Raw genomic sequence first — 18963 nt, forward strand, 5'->3', positions numbered from 1 at the left:
TGGCTTGTTACTATCTTTTATTAGAAACATTATTTTTCTCGCTAGCTCGAGCGTGATGTAAGATTAGTTTTCAGTTTTTCTAAAAATGTTAGATTAAATAATGAACTTTACATTTGGCAAAAAATTTCACAGAAGTAGCCCCGTAAAGGTTTAGAGACCTTCATTTTCATCACGGCATGAGAGTTATACAACCAGTGACGTACAAGGATGTTTTGGCCGCGCCAATATGGCCGCCAATTTTGGGCTTAACCAGCAAACTTCGAACGGCTCAAAAAGCAGTTTTCGAGTACCGTTCGCGAAAAATAGTCAACAGTGTTCGAACTTTATTATTGAGCAAAAATCTCTGAAAGGAAAATACGTTTTAGTGACACTTAAACAATTAGTTTATCAGCTGGAGATTTCTATGAGGTGATGGCTGATGAAGCCGAAGGACGACCGTCAGCCACTGCACTCGCTCTTTTGGCTGATAGTGTAAAAGTCACTCAGCCAATCAGGCCATTAATACAATTAGCTCTCGTGTTCAAATTTGTGATATAAAGTTACATTACTACCTACTTACGCTTAGTATACTAGTCTAATACTATAGAATTCTACTACATCACATTGATGACCGCCATATCTGTTGTTACAGTTAAATTCGGTCTAACTTAGTTGTGGGTATTTAAAATGAAATATTCCTCAATTGTTTGGGGCAATGACTCCCGGGGGGACTCTCACATATAAAGGACGGGGGTTGTCGTCGGAAATTTTCAAAAGAACCCCTGAGAGGTGCCAAGATCTTGTTTTGTGGGTGTGGCTTGACAAGTTTTCACCCCTAAGAAGTACTTGATTTTCAAATATCTCCTGTCATACAGTTTTTTGGGGGCTCAATACCGGTCCTAAAAGGTGCCGCAAAACTCCTGCTGTGGACCTTTTGAGGCTGAAAACCCTTAGAGGTACCAAAACTGCTTTGTTGACCCTTAAAGGGTACGACGAGCACCCCCGTCCATTTTGTAAGGGAGTCTCCCCCCGGGAGTGACTCTATTCCTCTAGAACAAAATTTTCTTGTTGACAGCAGATTGTTTTTGCTACTTCAGAAGTAAAATCAACAAAAGACAAAGAGCGACTTAACCGCCGGTAAGAAATTTTGTGTGCCAATAAAAGAAGCTAGAGAAATTGAAAAAATACAATTGAGTTCGCCTTTCGTCTGACCACAGTTTACATGCCAATTCGCAAGCAAATTGGCAGCGACTACGAGCCGGCTACATTGAGCGACTTGGAGCAACATCAATTTTTGTTGTTTGGCTATATAACATATGTCTTATTAATCGCGAGCTCGGTCGGTCGGTCGGTATGAGAGAATCTTGACCTCGGTCGGGAGTACAGACCTCACTACGTGCGGTCTACTGACGACCTTGGTGTGAAGATTCTCCCACAGACCTCCCGCTTGGTTAATAAGAACTAGTTATTGATACTTATGCCTGATCGTACCTTTCGTTACACTTCTGCAGCATATCAGGCTCGTTTGGTCGAGCCATGGTTCGTAGTTTGGTGAGATGTAGTCTACAGTGGCCGATCTAGGGGAGGGCCCCTCTCATTTTGGGTAAAAAAGGAAAAAAACACAGAAAGAAGAAAGGCCGGCAGGGCAAGCAAAACAAAACCGGGTCCCATCCTTAGCTCAAGGTCTGGATCCGGCACTGGTCTAGAGAAAATATCCATGGCGAGCCCAAACGAACCTGATACACCAGGAAACCAGCACACGAAAAAGTAAGATGTTCCATTCTCATCATCTCCAGTTTTCACGCTCAACGCTTTGAACGCATGGGACTATAACCGTCCTTTCTGGCAGCCAGCGCAAAACGGCCTGCATTTTGACTTCGGCTTTCCTACGGAAGTCCGAGTAATAATCTCAAACTACCCAAAGGATAAGCAGTAAAAAATGCAAAAAAAAATTAATGCTTCTGTTAACTTTTAATCCTGGCCCTAATCGGCTTTCGAACAACCCTGCCCTGGTTGTTATCGACTTTTTCTTTCTTTCAGGAGTGAATGATGAAAATGATGTTTGTCTCCGTAATATGACACAACAGCCTTAACTTGCAAAACAAAAAGGATTACCTGTAACTAACAAATAGTCTGCATGCGAGACCTGTAACCTATCAGGCTGGAGCTTAATTATCTCGGTTTCTGTAGCCTGAGGCGACTAGGAGTATTTCTACTCTTTCCCCTACCCCCCACCCCTGGATGGGATGCTAGTCCATCTTTGGGTTCCGGTACCCATTTATACACCCTGATGGAAAGAGGCACTGGGAGAGTAAAGTGTATTGCCCGAGAACACAACACATGCAATGTCCCCCGGGGGCCCCTTTCTCGAAAGCCCCTGAAACTTTTCGGGCCCGTAAAGCCATTTTTAATCCATCTGTGTCTAAAAACGGGGAAGTGTATACGCCTGAAACTTCTTGTATGAAGGGAACTTCTCTTCATATTAAGAATATGTAAATAAAACAGCTCTGTAATCATAAAGTTCGAGATTTCGCTGTGGCTTTACGAGCCCGAAAAGTTTCCGGGCCTTTCGAGAAAAGGGCCCCAGGACCCGAACGCGGACCACTCGATCCGAAGTCGAGCGCACTAACCATGAGGCCACCGCGCCTCCCAGAGCTGACAATATAGGGCCTTGTATAGCCTTAACTAAACTTTGTAAAACATGCTGCAAGAAGAGCATAAATAAAGGCTGGATTTTTTGAAAATGTTCGTTTTTATCAATTTAGAGATGACTTACATGGAAAAGGAATGTGACCAAGAACAACAATAAAAAGAAAAAGAAAAGACGAGAAATAAAAGGAAACCAATAACAACAACAACGGGACGCGACTGGAGTCTTAGTTGACAATTAAGTACTTTACGTATTTTTTGACCAAAAAGTAATATAAAGAAATTAAAGCTAATTAAGCTACCAGCTTAGTCACAATATGATGCATTTCTGCCGCCTTCTCTCCCTCGCAGACTCTTGTGTGGTAAAGAAAGATACGCCGCGCGGATAATGAACAGGACGTGTCGCGTCCCTTGAATAATCAGGAAAATAACATCTCATGTCGTCTTTCTTCATTTGACTATGGAGGAATTCGAGGCTAATTCTCATTGAACAACAGTGACTTACATGATCCAGTGGTATTACAATTTTCCGGTTCCATGCTCTGGTATCCGGGTCATAGCATTCGACCTGTCTCTGATGTGGAACAAATCTGTTAAACCAGGTAGTTGTACGCAGACCATACAGCTTATCGTCCACAGACAAGAGTTTTGGATTCGCACAAGGATCTATTTCAAACCTTGGAATAAAATGCCATTCATTTGTTCGTTCATCGAATGCTTCACATCGCCAGCCTTGAGGCCCTTTCCCCAGGTGATTAACTCCACCAGCAATGAAAATCTTGCCGTGCGCCACAACCCCGGTAGCACAACTCCTTGCCTTTTGCAGGTCAGCTACTTTGTCCCACTGGTTGTTGCTGAGATCGTACCTTTCCACATCAGCGAGGTACGTGTAACCAGTGTCATGCCATTCTGCTCCGCCAATAAAGTATATGAAATTCCCTTTGGCTACAATGCAAAAATCGTGCCTTAATTTCAAATGATCAAATGAGGATACATCCTCCCACGAGTTTGACTCGGGTTTGTACTTCGTAATGAAGGAAAGATGTGTTTCTTTGCTGCAGTGGGCCCAGTGAGGTCTCGATTCTTCATGTGGCTGAGTCAATTCGTGGCACTCCTCACACGGTTCAGACATCAAAGCGTACATTTCTTCATCACTTCCAAGAAATACCTGCTTTAAATCTCTGTGGTCTTGGTATGGTAATGACTTCCAGTTGTCAGAGTTTGGATCATAACTTTCCATTCCATACCTGAATGCTTGTCCACCATGCCAAGCGTGCGGTTGCTGAGGCGTTGCAATGTGTACAGCGTAGATTTTACCATGACAAGGGACAAGATGGCTGTCATCCAAACAAAATGTCATCTCGCCGGACCTGTACCAGCAATCCTCACGAATTGAATAACACTTCATATCTTGACCTGTAAATGAACTACAGGCTACAATGACCGGTTCCTGAAGCGACTTTCTTGGCGTGACGGCAAGACTATCGAAGCGTTTAGACTCAATCAGGATCAAGGCATCTCTAACAAGACTCACACAGCCTGCACTGTCTTTCACGAGATCATTTGATACAACGTCACTGAGTATGAAGTCAAGCGAAGTATAAAGCAGTCGAACTTGACGAAATAACTCGGGGAAATATTTCTTTCGCTTGCTTTTGTCGTGATCAACCCATGCAAGAATGATGTAAAAAATGTCTTTTTCGGCGGTAACATTTATTTCGTCACTTGAAATAAACATTTGGAGTTGTTCGTTCGACATACTCAAAACCTCTTTCTGGTTGGATGCGTATAAAGTGTTGAAGTTTGCAAGAATAAACTTTTTGGCCTTGAAAACAAAATCTTCGCATTGGTATCTTTGCAAAAAGTAGTAGGTTGAAAGAAAATTTGAAATATTTAACTTCTCTACTAAAACTCCTCCAGCGATAGCTTTTAACTTGGGTAAAAACAGATAATCAGCCACAATAACCAAGTCTCGGGCGCTGTCTTCATCCAATATCTGAACATGACCGGTGTATATAAACTGCAGTGCATCTCCCATAACAGACGCGGAGAACATCTCTAGTTGAACAGTTCTCTCGTTAGACTCCTTCATATTACTCTTCAGCAGTTTTTCGAAGAAAGGACTCGCCTTTGAAAGAACTTGTGTGTGAGCTTCGAATTCTTTGCCATCTTCAACCACCAAAATAAGGTCGCATGGCCGGTAGAGTGTCGCTTTTGGAACAAAATCTCCACTGACAAATTCTTTACTGGAAGGAACGTGTTGTGAATTTTCAGCTGGCTTAAGTAAGGCTGCCATCTTCATGCCAAAATGATCTTTGCTTAGTCTCTGAGAGTTTTTTGATGTTGACGTGCACATTTCTGATATTTCTACCAGGGGCGAAAGCGGAAGTTTTATGAATAAATAAATTGTTTAAAAATGCATTTTGACTTGGCAAAAATAAACAGAATTTATATTTCTTATCGAAAGTTCTGGATTTGATGATGGGTTTTTAAAGATTTCTATACTGGAAGGAACGGATTACAAAACTTTTAGTGCTGTTACTTTTCATGCGATGATTCCGATTGCTGACTCACTTTTGCGCTAAAAATAATCGTTTAATCTATTTACTGAGTCATTGAGTTTCTGCCACAAGCAAAGCAATATTTAGCATAATGCGGTAACGTAACTCTTTTAAATGTAGTTTGTTACTTTGCTGCGAGTAAATAACGAGTGATGGAGGAAAAAGCGAAATGTTTCGCTTCCTTAAAATTATGCAGACCTTTACTTGGAGTGCAAGAGCCATAAATTGAAACACGACAACCATCCTGCTGCAAAAATATTTTTATGTTGAGTTCTGAAAATTTTACCGAGTCATTGCAGAGACTTGAGCCAAATATATTTTCGAAGAGGTTTATTTTGTCGCCGTTTCACTGTATTGCTTCAGCTGGCAATATGATCACATTAGGCCGCGGGGTGACGTCGGTTGACGTCAGTTGACGTCAAATGACGTCAAATGACGTCATACAGCGGCTTTTTGTACCAAACAAGTGAAACCATTTCAATTTATATTATGACCTTTATGTTTTATTACTGTTTGCGTTTATAAAGCCTGGTTCACACTAGCGACATAACGACATAACGACATCGTCACGAACGACATAAAAAGGACGTTATGTTTGTAGTGTGAACGTGTAGACATAATGACATATTAGCAACATAACAGCATGAACATAACGACATAAAGATAAAACTGATCTCTTCCTTATGTCGTTATCTCGATGTCCTTATGTCGCTATTGTGAACCAGGCTTAAGGGTGTTATGGGTAAAATAAGAAAGCAGCATATGTAATAAATTGACTATTACCAGAAAAACTAACAGTTACCAGCTACAAAATAAATTATCAGCAGAAAAATTGTATAAGGATTGGCGCTTTGGATGTGAAAGAATGATTTAATTACCACGTGGTATTCTCTTTGCTTTCCGCCAGTAGCTTGCAGAGTATCTTCGCATACTTTTTTACGAGTAGCACGTTTTGAACGAAGCAAGTTACAATGGTTTCCAAGATCTAGAGTAACGCTTTTATGATGAAATTCACCAATGTCGTTACGATCAGTAATCCATCGTCTCACGACATGTACGGTTCGATTTCTTACGGATCAATATAGTACAAAGTCTGTGGCGGACCAAGCGGATCATACAGCCGGAGCTTATCTCGGTTTCTATAGCATGAAGCGTCTAGGAATATTTCTACTCCTCCCTGGATGGGATGCTAATCCATCGTAGGGTCTCCGGATCAATTGTACGATCCCACAGCTCTGCGTTTTACACCCTCCCTTTGAGAAATGACATGTGAATTGGAGTTGTACAATGAATATATAAAATGATGTGGTATGTAAAAATTAAAGCACTATATCAGCAGTACAGCACTACTTCAAGAGTTTGTTGCATCCTTCTACGCATGTGCAGCAATTTGTGATTTGGACCGACGGTCAATTTTGTTCCCAGAGATGGTAGCACAAAAAAAACTGAAACCTCTGGGAGAAATCGGAATTATTTACAGCGGTTTATCTCTCTACGCATGTTCAGAAATCGTTATTGAAGGAACTTGAACGTGTGACCAAAATCGCACTGCAGCGGTTACCCCTGACCGAAAATACGCGGGCTCTGGGCACGAGAGTCCAATGTTCAAAGTAGGCGTCTGTGAGGAAAATCCTTTATGATCGATCTTGTGCTAATTTTCAAAGTTGAAGGAACGGCATCCAAGACGATTTTTGTCATTTGAGGAAATTTTCACGCCATATTTTGTACTGTTTGAATATCTCAGCAAAATGTGATGTTCTCAGCTGGTTGTTCCTTATACAATGGGTCAGAGGTGGAGCATTGAGGTTTATAAAGACAAACGTTTATTATAAAGCAGGATGAGAAAATTGAAAATTACCCCGGGTGTCGCGTGGTACTGAGTAGTGCGATATCTATTGGTTAAAAGCCATGTAGTAATGATTAAATTTAATCATTTCGTTTACTTCTGCTTTTGTTTATTTATCAATCTTTCACATCGCACATTCAATCCGACCGCCTTTCAAGGATATAATCGGGTTTATATTTTAAAATTCATGATTGTATAAAGGGGGGTAGGTGGGGGTGTTTAGTATAGTAGCAGGAGCGCTTAATTCGAGCGCGTGGGCGGTTTAATCAAGGACGTATAAAATGTTTTACAAGCTGTTCCAAAAAAGCACACGAATACACTGGGCAACAGTGCTCAAGTTTATTTACTGAAAGGGAAAAAAAGAAAGAAGCTGAAAAATTGAAAATTGGCTGATATATATTACTTCTACTCTACTTATCTGAGTAAAAACCCCAACACAACCTTTTTTCTTTTCATTTCTTTAATAACATTGGCATAGCCGCGTATGTTGCGCGGTTATATAAATTATTATCATAATTAAGTTCGGTAGAGATAAAAGTTCCAACTTCATATATAGAGCCATGTAATATCGTTTTTAGTTTACTTATCTTTTTAGAATAGTAACTTGTTTACCATTTTTGACACCACTGCTTAACTTTGCCGAATGTAGCCCTCAACAAAGATTAGGGCCCGACTGGATGCCACTCAAGATAGAGCCTGGTCAATCTTGTCTCTCATCACTGACTCCACGGTTTCTTTACAGAGTGAGTTTGTTCCACTAGACTGTATTGTTTTTGCCTTACAAAGTATATTCTCTGTTTCATTATTTTTAATTAGAGTAATTTTCAGGTTGTAAATACATCACGAGTGCTGATTCCAAAAGTGTGTGTGTGATTCTCATGTTCAGCTGGCAGGTGCTCCGTGGAGCTGTGAACATTGTTTTTATGCCGCGTTAAAGATAGGATGTGGCGTTCTTGTGCTGTTCAAAACCTTGAATCTTTCCTTTGCAGCGATCAGAACGTAAGTATTAAAGCATTAAATTGTTTCCCGTTTAACAAAACAATAGTCTAGTCACTGAAAAGTTTATTAACCATGGCATTCAAATTTGCTTCCTGTAATGAATGGGATTTAAGAAGTTGTCGTACTACGTTGTAGCTTAAAGCTTAATTCTTCCACTTTGATTCACCATGATTAAACGGCTATGGTAGAACAAAATGCTCCAAAATCAGGCTGCTTGAAGGAATGTTATTAACACGGATATACACGGGAACGGTATAATTTCTATCAAGTGCAATTCAGTATGGCTTGTTTTTGCTGTCTCTCGTCAACATTTTCGAACACTGTGAGCCATTTCAGCCAATTCACTGACAAAATGAATTCTAGAATAATCTAAAACTAAGTTTATGAGCGTACAGCAGAAGCGCCAATTACTGCATGGGAGGTTTACTGCGTAAGAAAAAAAAAAAAATACAATAATAAAAAACGTGATTCGCTTCGAGAATACAGTCATATGTAATGAAACGAGTTCCATTTTCCATTTTCGACTCTATTCATAGTAGTCTCTCATTGTATCTGCTTTGCATTGTAATCTAGCAAGAACGATAATATAGTTGCAATAGCAATACATAATAATTAATAGTAATATAATGTTACACTTGCAAAAATCCGACTGATTAGAGAACGAGCGCAGGCTTTTATGTGACACAAGTGGAAATTACAACGAGGATCCGAGAAGCCGACAGTCACTGATCATTCGTATTCCAGAATTGTCGGAATTTAGCCCGAAGCCCTCCGTTTATTTAGTGATCTATTTATTGATTAATATTTACTTGATTTTTATTACCAGGCGAAACAAAGATGAGCGATACACTATACTTCGGCCTGACGCTGACCTACTCTTTACTGATCGCGGTCAACCTGGTTGGTAACACTATGGTCATTGTGGTTGTTGTGCGAAACAAATCCATGCAAAGGTCAATCAACTATCTGCTCGTGAACCTAGCGGCTTCGGACATGACTGTCGCGATTTTCGCCAGCATTCAATTTATCGTCGAGCCGACGCTCTCTCGCGTTGAGCCTTTTACAGCGAATTTCCTCTGCAAGTTCGTGACTGGTGGAACACTGGGCTGGGTCGGTGCTACATGTTCCATCTTTAATTTAGTTGGTATTAGCATCGAGCGGTACTACGCCGTAATTGTTCCACATCGCCACTGCGGGAAACTTACTTATGACAAGCTCAGGATCTTTATATTCGTCAGTTGGACGTTAGGTCTTATTTGGGCCAGTCCTGGTTTCTTTATAACTACTTACATAACAGAATCCCAAATGTGTGGACATCACTGGCCGAAGGCGATCTACGCAAAGATTTACACCGTGGGATGGTCTCTTGTGGCCGGCATCATACCCATAGGAATCATGGGATCATTATACTACCGAATCATTTATCGTCTTTGGTTCACAAAAGACAACACCACAGAGGTTACCCAGAAGGCACTGCTCCGCTACAGGCGGCGCTTAACGAAAATGGTGATTGCAGTGACAATAATCTATGCCCTGTGCTGGGGTCCTGAGCTCATGATCTACTTACTTGGCTTTCTTGGCGTGTTCACGTTAAAGGCAATTCATCACGGAGTAGCATTCGCTTTCGTTGTGTTTAATTCTTGTGTTAATCCTATCGTTTATAGTTTTCAAAGTGGACAGTTTAGGACTCATCTATGGGCCTTAATTCGTTGCCGAAAACGCGGTGGTCGAGCCATTTACCCAATGAAGAGTTTTTGAAAGTCAGGCACGGAATTAACAGCGCAGTCCAATCAACACAGCTATATGGCTGTACTACATGCAATTCTTCTCACAATTGTAGATAGTATTCGATTTTAACGAGTAATTTCTCTTCTCACTCCTGGCACATCTACCGTCGTGGCATTGTCGTTATCGTAATTATTTTGGAACTTTCTAGCACAGTAGCTGTGAGAATAAAGTAGTCACAACTTACTGAAACAGTCGATTTGTAAATTTTTTAAGTACACTTAATGGTCTCAGTCAGGTACTGCCTGATAGATCATGCCTTTTTATTTGGGCCGCCTGGTTTTTTAAAGACTTCATAGCTCCGCAAGTTTCTCCTTACTGGAGAGTTTATTCCATAATTTAGGACCAATCTAGGTAGCGCAAAATCGGTTTGTCTCAATTGATCATGAAAAGAATGGAAACAGATTACAGGTCCTGGGACACAAGCTGTGTCTAACTTTTACACAGCTTGCGGGTGCTGACCTCCTAAATCTCAATGTAGCTTTTGTCAGGGATCATTTAGCTGTAATCAGACAAGGAAGGTGAGCTAAAAGCCGATCACATTTACAGCTAATGAACACGGCTAAAAACATATAGCTCAAGATTTCTTCCATACGCTTTCAATTTTTTACGATTAATTACATGTACAGTATCAGACATTTTTTCAGTAAAATAAAGTAAAAGCAAAACCTGAAAGGAAAAGAGAAGTTTTTATTAGTAGAGACCCCATAAGTGCTCAAAACGAGAGGGTAGGACGAGAGCGGGTTCGAGGGGAGAAAGAATATGGGTCCTTCCTTGCCTAACAAAACGTGCGAGGCCGAGTGAAGGAGGGCCTTTTATTACCGCTAGTAAGTGCGAAGGGTGGGGAGGAAGCACTTGCTTTATTTCAAGCTTTAACTCAAGTTACTTCAATTTCTGTTTACTAACAGACCTTGATAAACTTGTGTGAGTCGGCCTAATGGTTAGCGCTTAGGACTCCGCATTGTGTGCTGTCAGCGGTCACATTGTAGTTTTCCTGGGAACACAAAGCCTCTCCCTGCCTCTCTCATCATATGAGTGTAAATAGGTGAGGTAAGAGGCAGGTTAAGTCTGCATACGAGCCAGGTGGTCCATTAGGTCACTCACCATTAGGCACTTATCCTCGATTTTCTACGTAGCTTGCAGCGACTAAGAGTATTTCTACTCCCTCCTGGATGGAATGCTACTCCATCGCAGGGTTACTCCCAGCATTAAGTTTTCCGGTACCCATTTGTATACCTGGTTGGAGATAAGCACTGCTAGAGTAAGCGTCTTGTTCAAGAACAAAACGCAACATTATTGGCCAGGACTTCAACCCGGACCGCTAGACCCGGAGTCGATCGCACTAACCATGAAGCCACCACGCCTTCATTACAGGTGTATAAATAAGTACTCGTAAATTGAACGTGCGGGAAATGGTGTGTAAGCGAGTCGCAATTGGTGTTGGTTTTACTGATTTCTGATTGGATGAGAAAGGTTCGCGAGGTTTTTAAACCAATCATCAAACGTAGCACAAATGTGAATTACTTTCCATACTCAAGTGGTTCGACTGACTTGTATTCAGTTTTTCACTACAATGGGGCAAAGAACAAATTCTGAGTCTTCGATGAGAAACGATTTCAGACCTTCCGTATAAGGTTTCAAGCTGTTGTAGGTTATTTGCTAGGTTCATATGAAAGATTAGTAATTTGTTTTTTTAAAGCAATAACAGGCATGCAGTGACTTAGTAGAGTAGGCCTGTTTTCGAATATTTGCAGGGTTAAGGTCAAGCTTCTGAAACGTTCTAAACAGTAACACCTTCATTTATCAAAGAACTCAGCGAGTTTGTTTTTACTGCAAGCGCCAATCCAAATCCAAAGTAAGGGTTGAGCAATCAAATCAAATGATTGACGCACCTGACACAATCACATCGGTACCCTCGGCTCATTCTGAATAAATTAACGACTATTTGCATAAGGGATCTAAAATGCTTGATTTCCGCTTGCGATTGAGCTCCTTAGATCCGAATTAAGTTGCACTGAGAATTTTTGTCCTTGAAATATGCAATGACTGCTAAGAAATTGCTGACTTATTTTAATCACTGATGCAAGTAATTACGTTCCTCATGATCAGAAAAACACGGCGGGCGGACTTTTGTTGTTTTGTACCTGGGCGGGCAACGAATCTTACACAAGCGATTCTGTAAGTACATATGCAACTCTTTGTTTCCTATTATTTCGTCGCTATTTTAGTTTCTGCCACTGTTTAATTATTAGCCTCCTTAGATTTTTCAGGAGTAGACAATACGAACTTTAGATACACTTCTCTCTCACTGGACTGTGTTATGCATCGAAGCTCGCGAGAAACGATTTTTAAATTTAAGCCAGATCTGTTCAATTTTAACAAAAATATGTACCAAAGAAAATGTACAAATGTGTGTTTTTTTTTTTAAAAAAAGGCCTAAGCACTATACGCGTTAAGGTTTGGCGTCAACACTAAGTACCCTGTTATTTACAGTTGAGCAAGGGATCATTGAAAGCTAGAAAAAAGATGATTTGTTTCACTGCAACAAAGGAAACTTCATAATTGTTAAGCAAACAATATAATTGCATTTCATTTTTGCCGCAAGCTTCCCTGTAAATTTTAGTATATTATATAATGCCTAAGTCAATTTCTTATAAACTATTAAAGATTTGCGTGCGGTATTTTGAAGAAACAAAGGACTAACCTTTGAATTCTGCTAACTCACAAGTATAGATCTTGTTCTGACCGGCACTGAACATTGTCATCTATTGTTTCAGCTGATTGCCTTGAATTCACCCCTCTTAGGGGAACCTCTTTCTAGTGAGTCAATAGAGAAACCAGATTTTAATTAATCCATAATATGAGATTGCCTTGAATTCTTTTCTAGATTTTCACGATCTCTCCACTGAATCAAAAACACAATTTCGATTAAAATTATCTTATTTTTCTAATAACCTAAAATCAACATTAAGCAAACTATCAAAATCAAAATCAGTAATCTTATTCGGCAAAAGAATATAACTTTCACGCATAAATAAATAAATCCGTTTTGAAACAAAAGAGTGAACCGTCACTGCAACGCATGTTACCTGAAAAAAGCACATGCATCATTTACTATGAACCCGTAATTTTTACATGTGATTTAAAAATCATTTACTGAACAATTCTGTCACCTATCTGTGAAATGAATATACAAACCAAAATTCTTTTTCAATGTTTTCGCAATCGTAAAACTAAACTGATGAAAATAAATTGAAATCTAGTTTTGTGTTCTAGTGTAGGTTAGCCCGTGACAGTTAGTTATGATCCAACACCAACGTTTTGGTGTGATAGATATTCAGGAAATTATAACAGAAACAATTACCTCATCAAGCTGCTTTGGTTAATATCCAATTTCCACTGTCAACTTGGATCCGCGACGCAATTGTTTTTGTCAAGTAGAATTCGACAATGCCTTCTTTGTTCTCAGTTTCCGAATAACCCTCCGAATGTTCTCATAATTAATTAAAATCAATCCTGTCATCCAAATCTGAAGTATTTGAAACAAAATTATTCCACTTATTTATGGACAGGAAAATCGCTAATTCTGTTCCAAAAGAAGACTTAGTATTATTGGTGCAGAAATCATTTTTGACGTTTTAAAATGAATTCATGAAATCCAAGTAAAATTGAAGTAAATTTCGGTATATTTCAACTTTCCTTCTCCTGTGTACCAATCATTAGCTGACGAGTAACTCCTGTTGTCCTTAAAACTACGAAAAATCAGGTTTGCGCTCATTACATCACGGACGTTTGAGGTGTCCCTTCATCTTATTCCTCGGGCATTACAGAGGTCCAGGTCAGTATGTTTTATGCCCCAAGCTACATGTTGAGAACGGCAATGTTTGCCTTCCTGTATTTTTAATCTGTGTCATCTGATGTCGATGCAACTGGGGGAGTTTATAGGATGGTTGAAACAGCTCTGCGCTTTTAATGCAACTTGATCTTCTGCATCAGTAACGTGGAATTATTCAGGTTTCTATAACTTCAAATTTCTTTTAAGCATAGGGAAAGGTTCATATCTTAAAGACGGCTATGGTCTTGACTTCGAAGTGTCACTGACGCAGAAGACACATCTACATCGATGGAGACCGGAAAATGATGATCTGGTTTTGTTTAAAGTTTCTAATAGTGAACTGATGTTACAAAAGGGGCCAGTGTTATCGTAAGTGCCGCTGAATAAAATAGGTCGAGAAGACCAGTTTTTTTCTTTGAAAAATATCGCTTGAAATTAATTACAATTTGCTCTTCCTTCAACAGCTTGCTTAATATCTTAATGATGGTGCTTTAGGCACATTTTTGGTATAAGTGAAGGTACTTAATCATAATTTTGGTTCAATGGGGACGTTTGCTTGAGAACGGTTGTAAAGAGTGAGTGCTTCAATCTTAACAATATGGTACCCAGGCTTTTAAGCGACGATACTTTATTATATTAGCCATGTATATCGAGAACATTCTTCTTCCCCAATTTCGGTGCAAACTTATTAAAATGGTTTTCCGTTAAACGCAGTGCTGCAAAGTGTAAACGTCATCCACAACTTCGCGTTCCAGAAAGAGCTCGTCGAAGAAGAATAAAAACAAATCATTTTCCTTTAATCCCACAATTATCAGTTGTTACGTCACAAATAGTAATTCGTGCGTAATGTGATCAACTCTTCTTCAAGCTAGTGAGTTAAATAGCATTGTTATCTTTGACTCAGTTTAAGGATGTATGCTGTTATGAGTTCGTTTTTGTGAAAGCCGCAAGCATTTGACACCCGCGTTGTCAGACTTAAGTTGAACCCCATTGAAAGGACTGAGCTGATATGCTGCTAACTAAATTCATTATCGAAAAAGCACTGTTCATTCAAACAGAGATATTCAATTAATTATTTGCAATCACACTAAAATAGCCCCAAAACTAATGCATTAGTATTGAATTAAGACTTAGATAATGAAATAGTACGGTCGAATTGGATATTCTTTAGCTGTTGTCAACTTAAATGAAACCACGGTAAATACGCCGATGCCTTAAACTTGCCGCAAACATTGATGGCTAATATATCACATAAATAAGTGCAAACTACACTTTATTTGGTGTAGAATATGAACAGGATATACTTGACAATTAATCCGGCCTCTTAATCACCCTTGACTTTATCCAAACGATTCTCTTTTGAAATGACATAGAGTTTTTATTTTTTGTTTTACTTTGTGGGCGGTGCTTATTCGAGTGAGGTGCTTATGTGAAAAGGCTCAGGAAACACTTTTTAAGAAAACAGGAAAACCTTCAGTTTTTTTGAAAACAATAACTAAATAAAATTCGTGGCAAAAAATCAATTTCAAACGCCTCTGTGACACCATTTATATCTCTCCTTTTGCTGTCATGTGTGGCGCGGAGAGTGACTTCCCTCTGTAATTAACACAACACAATAAAATAGTGTCTTCTACTTCTATGAACACATGCCAAGCAGAATACTTTGAAAAAAGAAATAATAATTCTTTTTAATGACAGGTGAATAATGTCTCGTGGACGTGTCATCTCGTGCGATACAATTTAAGAAGGTGGTCTTTTTTGTTAAACTGCAATGTTCTGCGCACCACTGGTTTCCCACAGCGACGAAGAAACTTGTCGACATTTGATTTCTCGTGGCTTCATCCAAATTTAAGTATCGATGCGCTTACTCTTGCTGTCTTTTACTGTTGGACGTATGCTTTAAGCAATCTAAATCTTGTCTCAAATCTACAGGCTAAACCGATTCAGAATAACACTGAACTAAAAAAAGGGTTTTTGTTGAGTCGATTCCGTGGTGCGCAGAGCATGCGCACTAACAAACTCAAGCATGGCACTTCTTTCGTGTCTCATTTCTCACGTGAGAAGAAAATAGGAAACTTCTGCCCGCAGTCTGGTATGGAGCTATTACAAAGACTGAGGGTCTGAATATTAATCCATTATCTTGACAGTAGTTTTAAATAGAAGACTAACAACACGTTTTATTTTGTTTTCTCATAGGAACTACTGAAACTTGGAGAGAACCATGTTATCATCGATGTACATTGGCTTTTCAGTGCTGTTCTCTATAATGATGCTAGTTAACCTTGTTGGCAATACGTTGGTGATTCTAGTGGTGCTGAGAAACAGATCCATGAAGACACCCACCAACTATCTGCTGATCAATCTTGCAAGTGCCGACATGGTGGTCGCCATTTTTATTGGCATACAGTTTATAGCAACTCCAACTTTCACCCATCCCCAGGGGACCGTAGGATCTGCCTTATGCAAGATAATAACTGGTGGTACCCCAGGGTGGGTTGGTGCAGTCGCCTCTGTGTTTTCTCTGGTTGCTATAGCAATCGAGCGCTACTGGGCGGTGTTGCATCCCCATAGCCAGAAAATCAAACTCACAAAGACGAAGATAATCATACTCGCCATGCTGTCCTGGATAGTGTCAATCATCTGGGCTACACCAGGATTCTGGGCAACAACATACATCAAAGAAATTAACGGATGCGCGCACAGCTTTTCAAAACCCATTTATGCCAAGCTGTACACCGTTGGGTGGTCTGTGGTGGCAGGAGTCATCCCCATCAGCGTCATGGGAGCCCTGTATTTCAGAGTGGTGTATCGACTGTGGTTTGTGAACAACGAAGCTGCTGAAGCCACACAGCGATCGCTGCTCCGCTACAGGAAACGTGTCACAAAGATGGTTATATTTGTGACATTAGTATATGTACTGTGTTGGGTTCCTGAGTTGTTAATATATTTTTTGGGTTTTACTGGTACTATCACTCTTGAGGCTGTTCACCATGCTATTGCGTCCGCTTTGATCGTGTTCAACTCAAGCATCAACCCCATTGTCTACAGTCTACAGAGCAGCAAGTTTCGGAAGCATCTGGGAGAGTTGATTTGCTGCCGAAAGCGGAATGTCGTTGTCCCTTTCAGCAACAGTGGGTTAAAGTTTGAAGGCAAGAAAGATGACATGGGGCAGGAGATGCCGTCAGTTGCGCCCTCCGTTAATGATTAATGAAGTGAATGCTCAGTCAATCAGTCAGTCAGTCAGTCAGTCAGTCCGGTCAGTCAGTTAGTCAGTCAGTCAATCAGTCAGTTAGTCAGTCAGTCAATCAGTCAGTTAGTCAGTCAGTCAATGAGTCTGTCGGTCAGTCAATCAGTCAGTCAGTCAGTCAATCAATCTGTCGGTCAGTCAATCAGTTAGTCAGTCGGTAAGTCAATCAGTCTGTCGATCAGTACATACATACATACACACACACACACACACACACACATACATACATACATACATACATACATACATACATACATACATACATACATACATACATATATACATACATACATACTTTATATTCTAATTCGCTGCCCCACTCAACCGAATATAAAACATTTATCATGTAATAAGCAACCACTTATGGGGTGTGCAAACACGAGCCGTGTATAGCCCTCTTTATTATATCTTATCAATCAAAATAACATAGAATTATCAACAATGTAAGCGCAAAATAACAAAAACTAAAAATACAACTGAACAATGACACGTAGTGTATAGCATAAAGTTTAAAACAATCCGAACATAAGCTAGTAATGTAAATACAAAACATGACAAGCCAGTACTTGAAAATACTAATCGAATTTAGTCATTGGGTATTTAATTTAGAGGGCGAAGAGGCGGTCGTATGACTCGAATGAATACAAATGAAGACAACGCAATATATATATACCGGCGCCCCGCTAATGAAGCATTGTGACAAAGTGTCACATAACACCCAAAAGGAGGTAACGTAACCCACGATAAATATATTTATTTGTCATGTAGGTCTACAAACTAGAGTATAACTACAAAATTTAGATGAGAAAAGAAAACAAAAAGAAACTTAAGAAACTAAGGAACCGTTCTACAATGATAAAAAGAAAAATATAATATACAGCAAAATCGTTTACAATTTGATTGAGTTAATTGGCCACAGTGTTAAAAGATAAAATAATAATAATAATAATAATAATAATAATAAAATAGTTATCAATCGGTCAGTCAGTACTTCTTTTTGTCCGTCAATTTCGACTCAGACAGACAGACAGACAGACAAACAAATAGACAGTCAGTCAGTCCTGCGGTTACGGTCCTAGTCAGTCAGTGCACAAGAGTATATATGGGTGACCTGACAAACTGCTTAGTAGTAACCTATGATGTGTGGTCGTGTAACCCCACGGACACTGTAAATGCCAAAAACGGTTGGAATACTGTAAATACAAAATATATTTGTTAGAAATATTAAGAGAGGAAATGAGGAACAGGGCAAAACACTAGGAACTAAGTAGCACATGATGTGTGTAGACTTCTCTACCAGCGTGTGAACTTTTGGGGATACTGAAAATACTAAAACGACTGAAATATCACAAACGGACTACAAATATGTAGAGAACATAAAATCATTACTGATCAGTTACCCTGAACGTACAAGGAGGGTGGATGCAGGCTCCTCTCGAGTTTGCTTTTTTAAATTCTGAAAAGAAGTTTGTCAGTTTGTCTATGTTGGAAATCTACGAAACTTTCAGTATCTGTTCATTCATTACTTGAAAACATTTTGACACGTCAACTGTTTCTCCTTTGACAATGCAATAGACCCCGCATCTTGCCGTACATGTTACGAGTTAAACTTGAACTTCATTGTATCGAATTGTAAAATTAGTGCCTTTTTACATTTATTTGTAATTTTTAATTAATCTCCCATCACTTAATGTTATTTTTTACCTTCCCGAGCTAGTGATGAAATCAAAGATGGCGGATCCTAAACGGTGGACCTAATGACGTCATAACTAACGAAAAACATATTTTCTTGTAAATCAATCCGAACGCTATTGTATTAAACGTGTCTCACTGAAATAAAAAGCGTGGTGGGGGTAGCAATTAATTTTTTTTTCTGGCCCGCCCGTCCGATCTGAGGGTTTTGAAAGGTCTAGGATAAAATTGGTAACCTATATAGTCCTAGTCGCTTAACGCTACGGAAATCGGGATAAGCGCAGACGGTATGGAACACTACTACTTTGCCTAACAGACTTTACCTTTACCTGTACTGCACACATATAGTATAAACATTGACACTTTCCTC

At 39.6% G+C, this 18963-nt stretch overlaps 3 protein-coding genes across 3 annotated transcripts; 2 read left to right on the forward strand and 1 right to left on the reverse strand.

Annotated features, from left to right (window-relative positions):
- Positions 1 to 5002, reverse strand: LOC149112838 (kelch-like protein 40). The gene has a single exon (XM_089288685.1). The coding sequence runs from the start codon at positions 4982 to 4984 to the stop codon at positions 2939 to 2941; it is 2046 nt and encodes a 681-aa protein (XP_089144811.1). The 5' UTR covers positions 4985 to 5002; the 3' UTR covers positions 1 to 2938.
- A 3864-nt stretch (positions 5003 to 8866) lies between these two features.
- On the forward strand, positions 8867 to 10475 carry LOC110051521 (QRFP-like peptide receptor). Its single transcript, XM_089289931.1, has one exon. It carries the CDS (start codon positions 8872 to 8874, stop codon positions 9790 to 9792), a length of 921 nt encoding a protein of 306 aa, XP_089146057.1. The 5' UTR covers positions 8867 to 8871; the 3' UTR covers positions 9793 to 10475.
- Positions 10476 to 11786: 1311 nt separating this feature from the next.
- On the forward strand, positions 11787 to 18743 carry LOC110051513 (QRFP-like peptide receptor). Its single transcript, XM_089288686.1, has 2 exons — positions 11787 to 11997; positions 15851 to 18743. Exon 2 carries the CDS (start codon positions 15876 to 15878, stop codon positions 16860 to 16862), a length of 987 nt encoding a protein of 328 aa, XP_089144812.1. The 5' UTR covers positions 11787 to 11997; positions 15851 to 15875; the 3' UTR covers positions 16863 to 18743.
- The last annotated feature ends 220 nt before the right edge of the window (positions 18744 to 18963 follow it).

The sequence above is a fragment of the Orbicella faveolata genome, unplaced genomic scaffold (genome assembly GCF_042242905.1).
Source record: "Orbicella faveolata isolate gen_17 unplaced genomic scaffold, um_ofav_v1 contig_2, whole genome shotgun sequence".
NCBI lineage: Eukaryota > Metazoa > Cnidaria > Anthozoa > Scleractinia > Merulinidae > Orbicella > Orbicella faveolata.